The sequence below is a fragment of the Megascapheus bottae genome, chromosome 28 (assembly GCF_031878675.1).
Source record: "Megascapheus bottae isolate mThoBot1 chromosome 28, mThoBot2.hap1, whole genome shotgun sequence".
NCBI lineage: Eukaryota > Metazoa > Chordata > Mammalia > Rodentia > Geomyidae > Megascapheus > Megascapheus bottae.
Window position 1 is genome coordinate 15,986,150 of NC_143536.1, and position 15,534 is coordinate 16,001,683.

General features: G+C 49.3%; 1 protein-coding gene across 2 annotated transcripts in view; it reads right to left on the reverse strand.

The window, feature by feature from the left end:
- Txnrd2 (thioredoxin reductase 2) overlaps positions 1-15,532 on the reverse strand; it is a 58,572-nt gene extending 43,040 nt beyond the window's left edge. For both annotated transcript variants that reach the window (XM_090320647.1, XM_090320648.1), the window contains exons 1-7: positions 15,430-15,532; positions 12,454-12,522; positions 5,458-5,514; positions 4,226-4,370; positions 3,640-3,714; positions 1,795-1,873; positions 1,075-1,137 (exon numbers count right to left, since the gene is read on the reverse strand). In XM_090320647.1, coding sequence (XP_090176773.1) covers positions 1,075-1,137; positions 1,795-1,873; positions 3,640-3,714; positions 4,226-4,370; positions 5,458-5,514; positions 12,454-12,522; positions 15,430-15,514 — 573 coding nt within the window. In that variant the 5' untranslated portion in view covers positions 15,515-15,532. The remainder of the gene's footprint in view (positions 1-1,074; positions 1,138-1,794; positions 1,874-3,639; positions 3,715-4,225; positions 4,371-5,457; positions 5,515-12,453; positions 12,523-15,429) is intronic.
- Between the last annotated feature and the right edge of the window lie 2 nt (positions 15,533-15,534).

Consider the following 15,534-nt stretch of genomic DNA (forward strand, 5'->3'; position numbering starts at 1 on the left):
AATTCCTTGGTACTATATACTCAGAAAAAAAACAAAAGTGGTGCTGTGGCTCAAATGGCAGGGTACTAGCCTTGAGCAAACTGTGTTCAAGGACAGTGCCCATTTCCTGAATTCAAGCCCCAGGACTGGCTAAATAAATAAACAAATAGAAGATGAGGGGGAAGAAGAAGAAGGAGAGGAAAGGTAGGGAACAGGCACAGTGGTGTCCCAGATGCCAGCTAGAGTACAGTATGAGTGGGTTTTAGAGTTTAACAATGTGTGTATGGGGGGAGAGTGTCACTGGAGCCCCCATTTCAGAAGTGGGTTCATAGGCAGACATGGTGGTTCACGCCTATAATCCTAGCTATTCAGGAGGCTGAGATCTGAGGATCGTGGTTCAAAGCCGGCCTGGGCACTAAAGTCCCTGAGACTCTTATTTCCAGTTAGCCACAGGAAGTGGGGCTGTGGCTCAAGGGGTAGGGCAGTAGCCTTGAGCTTAAAGCTCAGGGACAAGGCCCAGGCCCAGAGTTGAAGTTCCATGACCTACCAAAAAAAAAAAAAAAAAAAATTGGGTATAGTGGCTCATGCCTGTAATCCTAACTACTCAGGAGGCTGAGATCTGAGGATCAAGGTTCAAAGCCAGCCTGGGCACAAAAGGACTTGAGACTTTTATCTCCAACTAATCTCTAGAAAATGGGAAGTGGGGCTTGGCTCCAGGGTAGCATGGTAGCCTTGAGCTGAAGAGCTCAGGGGTAGGCGCAGGCCCAGAGTTCAAGTCCCATGACCCATAAAAAAAAACAACCAAAAACAGGGGGGGTGGGGGGGAGAGTAATGGGGACCAAGACATGTGGAAGGGTATCAATGTATGTGAATTAATGCACCTTCTATCTGGCAAATATCATGTAACCCTTTTATTAAATATAATAAAAAATATTTTAAAAAAAACCCAAAACCAAAACAACAAAAAAAAAAAAAACGGAAGTAGGCTCATAAGAGACAGTAAAAGTGTAAGAGGCTACAAAGTGGAGGGACCTGGCGTAGGAATTATGGTGAATGTATACAGGGGAAGGAGGCTAGATTTTGGGGGACACTCACATGCTTGGGGTACTTCGGCCGTCCTCCTGTAGCAATGACGATGTGCTCAGCAGAAAGCAGAGTCTGAGATTAGAGAAAGCTAGAGGTCAAGTAGAATACTAGGGTCACGTGTCTCCCCTTCTCCTCCCCTCCCACAAAACCCTGTGAGAAGGATGTAAGCTGCTAGGCAGCCTGGCGCGACATGCAGCTCATAGGAACTGTTTAATTATTTTTGTTGTTGTGTTGATGGGGATAGGGCTTGAACTCAGAGCCTTGTGTGTGTTACCCCCAGTCCTGTTGAATCTATGAAGCTCAAGCTTGGCCTGGAATTCATGAAGCTCCAGAGAGCTGGATTAGCAACAACAACTGTCTCATCTTTCTTCCACTCCACCCCCACTCCAGCTTTGGCAGTACTGAGGACTCAAGACTCTGGCTAGGCAAGCCATACCCTCAGGCCTTTTTGCTGTGTTTATCAGATAAGATCTCCCACCTTTGCCCAGGGCCAGCCCAGGACTATTATCATTCTACCTCTACCTCCCTAGTATGTGCGATTACAGGCATGTATCACCAAGCCCAATTCAGTTTAGCCATTTTGAAAAAGTGTGACTTCAGAGGAAGCTGCTTAGTGCCAAGGGTGTTTCTTAGTAGAAACCACCCAGGCTGAACTCGGCTAGTGTGGGTGCCCACAGTCTACGGAAAGAATGGTCCAAAATGAGCCACAGTGGTCAGGCAGGCACTCACCTCCTTCCCACCTTTAGCCACTCCACAAACGGTATGCTTGTTGACAAAGCTGGCTTTGACATTAAAATACTTGACTTTCCTGTAACAAATACGTAAAAAGAAGATTTTCAAATATTTTCTCTAAGAATTCAATCTCTGTGGCATGGTGGACAGCACTGTGAAGACTTGTAAAAGGTAAACCTGCAGCTGGGGACGGGGCTCAGGGCTGAAACACTTGCCTAGCATGGACAAGGGCCTAAGTTTGAGTTCCAGCACTGCAAAAGAAAAATGGAAGGGGTGGGAGGAGGAGGGAGGTGAGGAGGGAGGTAACGAGGGAGGGAGGGAAAAAAGAACCAAGACCAACTCCTGGCCAGAGCCTGGTCCATGAGGCTCCCACGGAGTGAAAAAGCAGGCAGAAGTAGAACTTGGAAGAGCCCAGTCCTTGGGTTCCCAGGGGACCAGTGTCAAGGCACTCATGACAGAGACCGGCTGGAGGACTGTGAAGGGACCTGTCATTATCTGCTCATGCATCAGCATGGAGCTCAATGCCCACTCTGTAGATGGCAAGGCCAGGAGAACAGTGAGAGGAGGTGGGTGAGACCCAGTGTGGCGGAGGATGCACAGGCCGAGCTGCAGTGGAGGGTTCTCTGTGGTTCCGGCCTTTGCCTTGCCACCCTTGGGTTCACCACGCTCACGCCCACACCTCTCTAGGCTGAGGACCCTTGCTCACCTGGTCAATCAGGGAATGTGCTGGTGACACAGACAGTAAGGAAAGGCCAGCCACCAGCAGTTCCTCCATGAGGTCTGTGGAGCTGGCCTGGATTAGGCCCGCTCAGTACCTGCCCAGGCGCTGCCTGGGGCCAAGGACTAGGAGGACAGCAAAGCCCACTGACTTCTGCAAATCAAACTTGGGGATATGGAACCCCGTATGGAAGAGCCAAGACCATAAAAACCTCCGCAGCACAATGACACTTCTCCTGGTGGAGGCACCAGAGGAGAAGGCCCCGCAGGGACAGTGTGGCTAACCTCCCAGGCTCGGCTTCCCTTGGTGTGAGTGTGCACAAGACTGCTGCCCACTGTGGGGGCCAGGAAAAGTCCCAGGGACCAAGCAAAGGGTACCTGGGTTAAGACTCTAGTCCTGCAAAGGCCACTGTCAACATGGGCTAAGGGCAGTGCTACAACCCAGAGCAGAGCTGGGCCTAAAACCAAGTGTCAACCCTCAGCACTGGGCTATGCATCCCCACGGGGAGACAGGAATGGCAGTTCCAGGCTGGAGGGAACAGGCAGGGACATCTTTGTAGGAGCAAACACCAGGGACCTTCCTCCTTGCCCAAGAAGCCACAAGGTACGCATGCGTAGGAGCTGGAAGGTATGGGGTTGGAAGATGGAATGTGAGGTTTATCTTTGCTGCCTCTTGGGATTCACTTGGCTGTAGCCCATGACAGTGGCAGGAGCACGGTGGCCTACCTAGAGGAAGGAGCCTGCCACTAGGCTGGCCTCTCAATCAGCCTTATGTCTGAAACCTAGCCATGACCACACTCTGGGCTTCAGGCCTTCCCACCCTGACTGTCCTGCTCTTATCTGCCCTCCTGTCACTCAGCCACCAGGCCTGTCCTTTGCTCCTGCTGCGTCTGGGTTTTGCTCAGTTCTAAGGCTCCATGGGGAACCTCACTTTACAGCTAATGCACTGTCTATCCCTTGTCTGTGTCCCCACTAAGGAACAGTGCTCCCAGAACCTGCCAGGATGTGTTCTGCACAATCAGTAAGTGCTCTTCCAGGGACAGTGGGGTATAGAAAAGGTCAGGAGGGGGGCCTGCCCTGAGAGCCACGCTGCATGGCCACAGAGGCCTGGTGCAACCTTGGTACCTGTCCTGCAGCTGGACGCGATGCCCCCAGTTCAAGGACTTCACGTAGTTTTGCACAGCTTCTGCCATTTTCTTCCTATTGACACACACAGAGGGGAGGGGGAATTAAAATTCCGAAGAGAATGTCATGAGTGTGGAAGACATAGGCAAGATGGAGGTGCGTTTGAAGGGGTATAGCCTGGTGTTCATCCCCACGGGCAGCCGCTGCCTCTGACCAGTGCTGGCACTCTGGAAATGGAGGCTCTGACCTCCATCCATCCAGGCAGCAGCTCTGTGTCCCAGTCACACACTGCAGGGAAATATCAGAACTGCCTGTATGTGGCTCAGAGCAGAATCACGTGTCAACGTCTGTGACAGTCCTTTGCGGGCTCTGCTGCTTTTGCACTGGGCCATCCTTGGCAAGGGTAACCCAGGCATTGCAAGAGCTCAGCAGCACCCTGGGCTCTACCCTTCCTCCACCCACTGACAACTCGAAGTGGCTCTAGACAGGGCCCCACGTCCAAGAGTGGAGGCTGCTTTCATGATGGTTGGTGCAGAATGAATTCCTTTGCCACCTAAGGGTAGCAGAAAAGACAGGGGCTTCTCACCAGTCATGCTGGATGGGCTGGCCTAGGTCCCAGCCATAGTGGGGGGCATCTCGGATCATACCCCCTAGAAGTGCAGCCTGGTGCATCAGCTTCTTAGGGATGCAGCCCACGTTGACACAGGTACCACCCAGGCCCCATTTGGTACCTAAAATATTGGAAGACCACTTGCTTATTTCCTTATTTGCAATGCTGGGGACAGAACCAGGCCTTGCAGCTGCTAGGCAAGTCTTCTGTCACTCAGCTACACCTCCCAATCCCAGGGAGGGTTTCTGTTCTTCTATACTGTTCTGAACCCCCTTAAGTGGCTATTAGTTTGTAAGTCAAAACATGGTCCTAAGGAATTTTGTCACAGGATTTTGCTTTATAACTGTGTTCAGAATAGTTTAAAAAATAAGAATGGGGCTGGGAGTTTGGCCTAGTGGTAGAGTGCTTGCCAAGCAAGCACAAAGACCTGGGTTCAATTCTTCGGAACCATATACATAGAAAAAAGCCAGAGGTGATACTATGGCTCAAGTGGTAGAGCTCTAGCCTTGAGAAAACCCAAGGACAGTGCTCAGGCCCTCAGCCCAAGCCCAGGACTGGCAAAATAAAATAAAATAAAATAAAAATAAGAATAAAGGCTGAGCATCAGAGGCTCACATCTGTAAACTTAGCTACTCAGGAGGCTGAGATCCAAGGATCTCAGAATGAAGACAGCCTGGGCAGGAAAGTCTTTGAGGTTCTCCCCCCAATTAACCAGCAAAAAAAAAAGTTGTGGTGCAAAGTAAAAGCCCCACAACCAACCAACCAACCAACCAACCAAATAAATAAATAAATAACACCCAAGTTCTGACAAGAGACCCAAAACAATAAATAAAAGAGTAAATAATTTTTTTTTTTTTTTTGCCAGTCTTGGGCTTGAGCTCAGGGCCTGAGCACTGTCCTTGGACTTTCTCAAGGCTAGAGCTCTACCACTTGAGCCTCAGCACCACTTCCAGCTTTTTTCTATGTATGTGGTACCGAGGAATCGAACTCGGGTCTTCATGCATGCTAGGCAGGCACTTTAACCACTAGGCCAAACTCCCAGGCCGAGAGTAAATAACTTTATAATAAAGACTGATGAATGAGATGGGAAGCTCTCTGGAGACGTGGACAGATGAATGACTGGCATTACCCCCTCTGGATGTGAACTGGGTCCCACCATCTTGTTCCCTCCTCTAGGATGCAGGGCTCCTGTTGGGGTTGCCACCTACCTCGGAGAGAGGGCTCCACATAGTCCACTACGGCCACTTTTTTTCCCAGCTGAGCGGCTGAAGGACAAGGAGAGCTATAGGTGAGCACAGCAGGGGAAGGGGCAGACAGCAGCCTGCAGAGAGGCCCACCTGACAATATTAATGATTTCCTCTCGGCCCTGTCATCTGGCCCACAAAGCTATGCTTCCCACGGGCCCTGCAACTGGCCTATAGGCCTCCCTACTGCCCGTTCAGGTACCCTGTCTAGGCAGCAGCCCCCAGGTGGCACAGCCTGCAGCCTGCATGCTGCCCATCATGGCAGAACGGGATCCATCCTTCTCAGCCCCTGTTCCCATCGAATTCCAGGCCAGATGTCTATTCCAGGCACTGAGGAGGTACCCTAGGGACAGTCCACCCTGGGAAAGGCCTTCTGTCCTCCAGCAGCTCTAAGGAGCTGAGGTCCGTCTCCCTGGCTCACTTTCCCTCCCATCACTGAGAACAGTGGTGGAGGTCTTATGGCCCCCATGTAGCCCACCTCATCCGAGTCCTCCCGGACGAGCGAGTGGGGATGTGCTGCCTCTCTCAGGATGACAAAACAAAGCTCAAGAGAAGTGAAGCAGAACTCCAAGGTCAGGCAGGTGGCTGTGTAGAAGCCACACCCCCTGGTCCATACTGCCATCCAGGTGACCTCAACAGGGCCTTCCAGGGGCCCGGGTTCCAGGTTCTGAGGTCAACTGGGACAGCATCACTTTGGACTAATTAAGCTGCAGATTCTGGACTTGAGCACCTCAGAGTATGTACTGGATGCTTGAGGCCTCATGAGTTCATGAATGTTACAAATATGAAAGAACATGGGATATAGCTGGACAACAGTGGTTTAGATCTATAATCTTATCTACTCAAGAAGATGAACTCTAAACCAGGCACTGGTGGCTCACACGTCTAATCCTAGCTACTCAGGTAGCTGAGATCTGAGGATTGTCGTTCAAAGCTAGTCTGGTCTGTGAGACTCTTATCTCCAATTAACCACTAGAAAACTAGAAGTAGGCTGGGCACAATGGCTCATGCCTGTAGTCCAAGCTACTCAGAAGGCTGAGATCTGGGGCCGGGAGTTTAGCCTGGTGGTAGACTGCTTGCCTAGCATGCATGAGGACCTGGGTTTGATTCCTCGGTACCACATACATAGAAAAAAAGCCAAAAATGGTGCTGTAGCTCAAGTGGTAGAGCTTTAGCCTTGAGAAAGCCCAAGGACAGTGCTTAGGCCCTGAGCTCAAGGCCTAGGACTGCCCCCCCCAAAAAAAAGGCTGGGCCGGGAGTTTGGCCTAGTGGTTAAAGTGCTTGCCTAGCATGCATGAAGACCCGGGTTCGATTCCTCGGTACCACATACATAGAAAAAAGCCAGAAGTGGTGCTGAGGCTCAAGTGGTAGAGCTCTAGCCTTGAGAAAGTCCAAGGACAGTGTTCAGGCCCAAGCCTGAACTCAAGCCCAGGACTGGCCAAAAAAAAAAAGGCTGAGATCTGAGGATTGGGGTTCAATGCCAGCCAAGGCAATAAAGACCATGAGACTCTTATTTCCATTTGATCACTAGAAAAACAGAAGTGGGGTTGTGGCTCAAGAAATAGGGGGTACTCTTGAGCTGAAAAGCTCAGGATAGCACTCAGGCCGAGAGTTCAAGCCCCACTGATAAAATAGAAAGAAAAGAAAAAGAAAACTAGAAGTTGTACTGTGGCTCAAAGTGGTAAAGCACTAGGCTTGAGCAAAAGAACTCGGGACAATGCCCAGGCCCCAAGTTCAAGCCCTACTGGGGGGAAAATGAGATCTGAGGATCAGGATTAAAGTTAGCCTGGGCATTAAAGTCTGTGAGACTCTCATCTTTAACCAGCAAAAAGCCAGATTTGAGGTGTGGGTGAGGTCCTAAGTTAAAGTCCCAGTGAAAGTCCCACTGAAGGGAGAAGGGGAGAGGGGGAAACGGAGACAGACAGACAATGGAATGTTTCTGGCTATCAAAAAGCAGGATAAGAAAGTTTTAGAAGAGCCCATCTTAAAAACTCACTTCAGGGGCTGGGAATGTGGCCTAGTGGTAGTGTGCTTGCCTATTATGCATGAAGCCCTGAGTTTGATTCCTCAGTACGACATACACAGAAAAAGCCGGAAGTGGTGTAGGTCAAGTGGAACAGTACCAGCCTTGAGCAAAAGAAGTTCTAGGACATGGAGTTCAAGCCCCAGGACTGTCAAAAAAAAAAATAAAGAAAGAAAGGAGCCAGGGGCAGTGGCTCAGGCCTGTAATCCTAGCTAGTCAGATCCTAGCTGAGATCTGAAGATCACAGTTCAAAGCCAGCCTAGGTACTAAAGACCTTAAGACTCTTATCTCCAATCAATCACTAGAAAAGAGGAAGTAGGGCTGTGGCTCAAGTGGTAGGGCAGTACCCTTGAACAGAAGAGCTCAGGGACAGCACCCAGGCCCAGAGTTCAAGCCCCATGACCCATTTAAAAAAAAAAAAGTTTCTTGCTTTTTGCCTGGGCCAGCCTCTGTCTCCCACATAGCTAGAATCACAGGTAAGTACCAGCTTATTATTGAGATGGAGTCTTGCTATCTTTCTTTTCTTTCCTCCTTTCTATTTTTTGCCTTGGATATTCTCAAACCAATATCCCTCCATCTCTATCTCCTTTTTTTTTTTTTTTTGGCCAGTCCTGGGCTTGAGCTCAGGGCCTGAGCATTGTCCTTGGACTTTCTCAAGGCTAGAGCTCTACCACTTGAGCCTCAGCACCACTTCCGGCTTTTTTCTATGTATGTGGTACCAAGGAATCGAACCCAGGTCTTTGTGCATGCTAGGCAAGCACTTTAACCACAAGGCCAAACTCCCAGCCCCTCTATCTCCTTTATAGCTGGCATTACAGGTATGTGTTCTTTGTTTAAATCCTGCCTGACATTTAAAGTTACTTTTTCTTTTTTGGTGGTATTGAACTCAAGACTCACATTTGCTAAGCAGGTGCCCTACCACTTGAGCTACTCTGCCAGCCGGGACTTCACTAAATTCATCTTTTTATTTTTTTATTTTTTATTTTTTTGCCAGTCCTGGGCTTGAGCTCAGGGATTGAGCACTGTCCTTGGACTTTCTCAAGGCTAGAGCTCTACCACTTGAGCCTCAGCACCACTTCTGGCTTTTTTCTATGTATGTGGTACCGAGGAATCGAACCCGGGTCTTCATGCATGCTAGGCAAGCACTTTAACCACTAAGCCAAACTCCCGGCCCCTAAATTCATCTTTTTAATGAAAAGCACTTTTGGGAAAATGTGAAGCAGGCTAGTATGTATGTAATCCAGGCCTCCAAAAGGGGCAGATGAAAAAAACTTTTTTTTTTTTTTTTGCCAGTCCTGGGGCTTGAACTCAGGGCCTGAGCATTGCCCTTGAGCTCTACCACTTGAGCCATAGCACCACTTCTGGCCCTTTTCTATGTGGTACCAAGGAATCAAACTTGAGTCTTGGTGCATGCTAGGCAAGCACTCTACCACTAGGCCAAACTCCCAGCTGAGAGATAAACATTTTATTAGAAGAAATTATTTAAATTCTTCACAACTTGCACGAGATGCTGGTGGCTTATGCCTGTAACCCTAGCCACTCAGGATGAGGATCATGGTTGAAGTCAACCCAGGCAGAAAAGTCACAAGACTCTTAATCTCCAACTAATCATCATAAAGCCAGAAGTGGAACTACAGTTCATGCTACAGACCACTAGCCTTGAGCAAAGACGCTCAGGGACAGAGCCCAGGCCCCAAGGACCGAAACATACAGAGACACAGGCAGACACACATTCACAATTTAAAGAAAACGTTAAGTCCATAAAGCCATGGAATTAAAAAAAAACTGTAGCATAAACAAACAATAACAACAAAAACAACCATTAAGAAAACTCTGAGGCCACCAAATTTAAACACTGCTCATGGGCTGAGCCTGTAAAGTTAGTGAATGAGCACTGTCTAGCTTGAGGCTCTGGCTTCCTTCCATTTCTAGTACCAAAAGCAAGACAAATAGAATTTCAGAAAAGCACCCAGTGTCTTGGGCATGGGCCTGGGCTAGTTTAACACTAACAAAGAAATAAAATAAAAAGGAAGGCAGTGATGGTGAACACTTATAATGCCAGCTATTCAGCTGATAGAGGTAGAAGAATTTTGCTTTGAGGCTAGTTTGGGCCAAATTAGTGCAAAATACTCACAGAAAAACAAACTAAAAGAAGAGGTGATGGGGTGGGAAGAAGACAAACATTTTTTTGTGTATGGGTCATGGGACTTGAACTTGGCCTGGGCGCTGCCCTTGAGCTCTTCAACTCAAGGCTATTGTCCTATCACTTGAGCCAAGCCCCACTCCCCCGTTTTCTAGATGTTAATTGGAATTAAGAGTCTCAGGTCCTTTTATGCCCGGTGGCTTTGAACCTTGATCTTCAGATCTCCTGAGTAGCTAAGATTACAGGCATGAGAAACCACTCCTGACACGATTTTTTTTTTTTTTCTAAAGTGCTGGGAGCCGAGCAACGCCATGTCTAACTTTGGGCTATATCCTCGGTATTGTGAATAACTTTCTGCTGAGAGGCAAGGCAACATGCAAGAGGCAAGGGGCAAGAGACAAGGCAAGGCACAAGAGGCAGGGAGCAAGACTTGACTACCACTGGTTACAAATGTGTCATTGCTTTATCACTCTGCTGAGACCTAGAGTGAGGGTATATTAGCTGGAGGGGCTTCCTCAGGAGGGTTTTTTTTTTGGGGGGGGGGTTTAGAGATTCCTGCCTTGACAAACCAGCCTGACATGTCTGTTTGTGCTCGGGGAAGGAGGGCTGGGTGCAGGCGGTCAGTGAGCCCTTTCCTCTCTTGGCTCGTCCTGGTCAGGGCGTGTTCTCCCTATCTTTCCTGCTGATTGAGAGGGACCGGGAACAGAAAACCCCGACACTAAAGGGCTGTGGGTGTGGTAATACTCGAGTGGTAGAGTATGTGCCTAGCAAGGACAAGGCCTTGCGTTCAATCCCCAGTACTACAATAAAGGAAGAAAATAAGGGAGGGAGGAATAAAGAACAATTTACAAAAATCATTTGTAAAACATACGTAAAACGTATCTGGATATATATATGGATATATGTGTGAATCATATATATTTACGCATCTGGTATTAAGAATACAGTTTTGGGGGCCGGGAGCATAGCCTAGTGGTAGAGTGCTCACCTAGCATGTACAAAACCCTGGGTTTGATTCCTTGATATCACATACACAGAAAAAGCCCTGTATCTCAAGTGGCAGAGCACTTGCCTTGAGCCAAGTATGTCCAAGGAGAGCGCCCAGGCCCTGAGTTCAAGCCCCAGGACTGGCAAAAAAAAAAAAAAAAATACAGTTTTAGCCGGGCGCCAGTGGCTTACATTTGTAATCCCAGTTACTCAGGAGGCTGAAATCTGAGAATAATAGTTCAAAGCCAGCCCAGGCAGAAAAGCCCCAGTGAGACACTTATCTCCAATTAACCAGCAAAGGTAAAAATGGAAAGCCGGGCACAGTGAATCATGCCTGTGATCTTAGCAACTCAGGAGGCTGAGATTTGAGGATCGAGGTTCAAAGCCAGCTGGGGCACTACAAAGTTAAATCTCCAATTAAATCTCTACGAAATGGAAGTGGGGCTATGGCTAAGGGTAGGGTGGTAGCCTTGAGCTGAAGAGCTCAGGGATACTGCCCAGGCACAGGGGTAGGGCGGTAGCCTTGAGCTCAGAGACAGCCCAGAGTACAAGCCCCATGATTCATCCCCCTCACCCCTACCCACTCCCCCAAAAAAGAAAGGTAATTCATCCCCCTCACCCCCACCCAAACCCCCCCCCAAAAAAAGAAAGGTAAAAATGGAGCTGTAGCTCAAGTGATAGGGCATTATCCTTGACTTTAAAAAAAAAAAAAAAGGCTCAGAGACAGCAACCACGTCCTGAGTTCAAGCCCCAGTACCAGCACAGAAGAGAAAAAGAGGCACAGTTTTTTCTTTTTTTTAAAGCATTGACATTATTATTCAACAAGTGTGTGCTATCTGTGTATAACTGTATATGCTGTGCCTTTCTTTTTTGTAAGAGGCACAGTTCTATCATACAGGATGTGTGTGTGTGTGTGTGTTTGGAAATGAACTGCCTACAAGTGTCACAAGGAAATAAAAATAAGAGTTTCACAGCTGGGGCTGTTGTTCCAAGTGGTGAAGTGCAAGATTATCGAGCTATCTCCCCAGCCCAGGCAAAGGTTCTGAACAGACCTCTCTCCAAGGAACTGTCCAACAGCACATGGAAAGATGCTCAAGGTCAGCAATCATTAGGGAAACGCAAGGAGATACCACCCCATGCCACTTAGGACAGCCATAATAAGAGACCTCATGGCCAGGCGCCGGTGGCTCATGTCTATAATCCTAGCTACTCAGGAGGCTGAGATCTGAGGATCACAGTTCAAAGCCAGCTCGGGCACTACAAAGTTGTGAGACTCTTATCTCCAATTAAATCTCTACAAAATGGAAGTGGAGCTATGGCTCAAGGGTAGGGAGGTTGCCTTGAGCTGAAGAGCTCAGGGATACTGCTGAGGTCTAGGGGTAAGGTGATAGTCTTGAGCTCAGGGACAGTGCCAGGCCCAGGGTTCAAAGGAAAACAAGAAAAAGAAAAAAGGATCTTCCAGAAGCATCTGCAGGGTATGAGTGGCAAGGCCTGAGGCTTCAACTGTATAATCATGTCTTGAAAACTCTCACTGTGAGTAAAGTGGGAGGCCTGGAGGCCTGGTGCCAGGAGAGATAGCACGAACTTTTAAGCATATCACAGAGGCCATATGTGAAACCAGTACAAGCACCATGCTGCAGGAAACGGGGTGCCAGGGGAGGATGTCGGGATGACCTTGGCAGGCCAGCTATGGAAATTCTGCTCATGGATGCTCAGGTCCCTCCCCATGGTGCCACCCTCACCAGGAGGACCTGAAAGGTGGGAGGTTTGTCATGTGGGGAGGGTGCAGAACACAAGACACACATACCTTCCTTGGCACAAGCCAGGCCACCAGATCCCCCACCAATCACCAAGAGATCGTAGTCCAGGTGCTCTGCTAGGAAAGGGAGAACAGGTGTGAAAGAAGACATGCTTGAGCTAAATGCTGGTAGTTCATGCTTGTAATCCTAGCTACCCAGGAGGCTGAGATCTGAGGGTCCCAGTCTGAAGCAGTCTGGGTAGGAAAAGCCATGAGGCTCTTATCTTTTATTAACTACCAAAAAGCCAGAACCAGAGCTGTGACTTCTGTGAAAGGAAACAGCCTTGGACTTATAAGGCAAAGGACAATGCCCTGGCCTGAATTCAAGCCCAAGTACCAAGAAAAAAAAAAAAAAAAAAGCAATACCAGGAAAGATTGTCACAAAGCTCTGTTGGCAAAAAGTGGTACAGAGGCAAACACTTGTGGTTCATATCTGTAATTCCAGGGGAGCTTGAGATCTGAGGATCTTGGTTCAAAGATAGCCTGGGCAAAAAAAAGTTCCTGAGACTCTTATTGACCACCACAAAGCCAGAAATGGAGCTGTGGCCCAAGTGGTAGGACGTTAGCTTTGAACAAAAAAGCTAAGGTGTAATATCCCAGCCATTCTGGGGGGCCCAGAACCCCCCAGCAATAGAGTCACCAGCACTCCATGAACTGGAGTCATTTTAATAGCAGCACAGTGGCTACTCTCTACCTTGGGGCTAATAGAGAGCAACCCCAACCTTCAGTGGGACTGAGCTTTTAAGGGTAAACACCAAATGCAGGTGGTAATGGTATGATGCCACCTTACGATTCCCATAGTCAATAACCACAACGATGAAACCACACTCAGGTGGTTGTAACCTCTTGCAGGTAGTCTAGCAGGTTAAGCACTTTTACAAAAGCAACTTGGCAGCTTGAGCCCCAGGACCGACAGACAAGAGGCACACCGACACACACACACTGAAGATTCATACCTTCCATCGCAGGTACCTGTCTTTCCTGACACCAGAACAAGGTTTCTTCCTGCTCAGCTGTCCTGTCCTGAAGCCCTGTGTTGTCCTCTCTGCTTGTTATCTGCCGCAGGCCAAGCAGAAGGAGTGGAGTGTGGACTTATCTTAGCCATTAGCTCTCCTGTGTGTATACAGAAGGACCTGCTCCATCTGAATAAGCGCTTGGGAGAGGCCCATGGTGGGGTGGTTTGCATGGGTACAATACCTACATTTACACAACTGGGAGAGTTTACACAGCCTACTGAGAGGGGACTCCCCCCCAAAGTGAGTGAGATGGGTTCTGTTGTGCAGAAGGGAAGTAGATGTAACCTGGGGGAACCCTCACACCTGGGCCTTTATCCACTCTGGTTAGCTCACTCTCCTTGCCCCCACACTCAGGCCTAAAAAGTCTTTGCTTTGTCTCTGCCTTCTGACCACTGTCCTTCAATTTCCTGCACTCTGAGCCAGCAAAGAGCTCGAGTCTAGTGACAATGGTAAGCCTAACTGAATAGCACCTGGCTTCAACAAGGGTAGAACAACTCTCGGCAGAACATGTGTCTGCAGGTAGGTTGGCCACCTAGTGGCATCACCTAAAACTCATTTCAGCAGATGTTAGGGATAGGTAACATCCTTAGCCATGTTATTGTAGCTCTACCACCTCCTCTGTCCCAGCTGGAAAGGCTGGTGTCTTCCTGCTCCAAAAGGGGTAGCTACAAGCGGAACCAGAGAAGATTCAAACTTCATAGTCATAGTGAGGTGGTGAGGGGAGCATGTTTTCCAGCCTCAATTGCCTAATCTTCCCAGCTACAGACGACAGAGTCCTCAGGGCAGTGGATGTATTTGGGGGGGGGGGGATGTTCTGCCCCAAGGCCTGAGGGTGACCTTGAGGGAATGACCATTTAATGATCTTTTTTGCCACCAGGTGGAGTAATGACTGCACTAGCACAAGTGTGTTTATTTATTCATTTGCACAGAATTTTTCCTGTGTTCTCATTTAGTACATGTAAGAAGGAAGCTCTGAAATATGAAGTAACCTGGCTAAAGTCTTAGGGGGAGAGCAAAGGCAATGTGGGAACAGCCCTTGGTTTTCACAGGGTGAACAAATTCCAAGCTCTACGGATCCTCTCTGCCCTTATTCCTTGGTAATAATAGGCCTTGCCATTTATATATGCAATCAGCAGTTCCCAGGGCACTCACAGACCTGATACGGATTGGGACTCTATAGTGTCCCTTCCTTTAGTCCCTGCATGTGCAAATAAAGAGTACTTGAGCTAGAGCGGCTCCCTAGCTACTGTACAGCCAGGAATTCAAACTGTGCTTTACTGGCTGCAGGTGGCTCATCCGTAACCCGGAGATGAGGACCGAGGATCATGGTTCAAAGCAGGCAGGAAAGTCCACGAGACTCTAAATCTGCAAAGAACAAAAGGCCTCTGCACACATACACAGTACAGTACATACATACACACCACTAGTGGAAAAAAAGCTTGCGTGTGTGCCTCAGCCCTCAGTCTTGAACTCAGGAGACGGTCCACTGTCCCTGTGATTCTTTTCTGGCTCAAGGCTGGAATTCTTACCACTTGAGCAAGAATTCCACTCGTTTGTTTGTCTTCTCTCTCTCTGAGTTGTTTCTTGGAGATGAAGTCTCCCAGACTCGCCTGGGCTGCCTGCCTTCGACCTGCCACCTCAGATCTCAGCCTCCCCTGCGGGGAAGGGGCGGGTGAGGAACTGCCAGTGGGGTGCTGGGGTCGAAGGGTGCAAGCTCCAGCCCGGGAAGACCTCCACCCAGAATCCTCAGCCGCCTGCTTCCAGGTCTGGTTAGAAGCAGCTCCGACTCCCCCCACGCGCCCTGCCCGGGCCTCTCCTTCCCGCCATACTCCGCCCCCCGGGCCGCCCCACGTGGGCACCCGCGCTGGACCTCCCCCACGCGGACACCTCAGCACCGACTCTCAGCCTCGGCCACGCCGACTGCCCCCCCCCCGCAAGGATTCCCCCATCCTGCCCACCCCACCCCTACCTGCCGCACCCCGCACCCCGCCCGTCAAAGCCCGCGCCTGCCACCGGAAGCTCCAGCCGGGTCTGCCGCGCAGCGCCGCCGCCATCGCCGCCGTAGCCCGCGGGG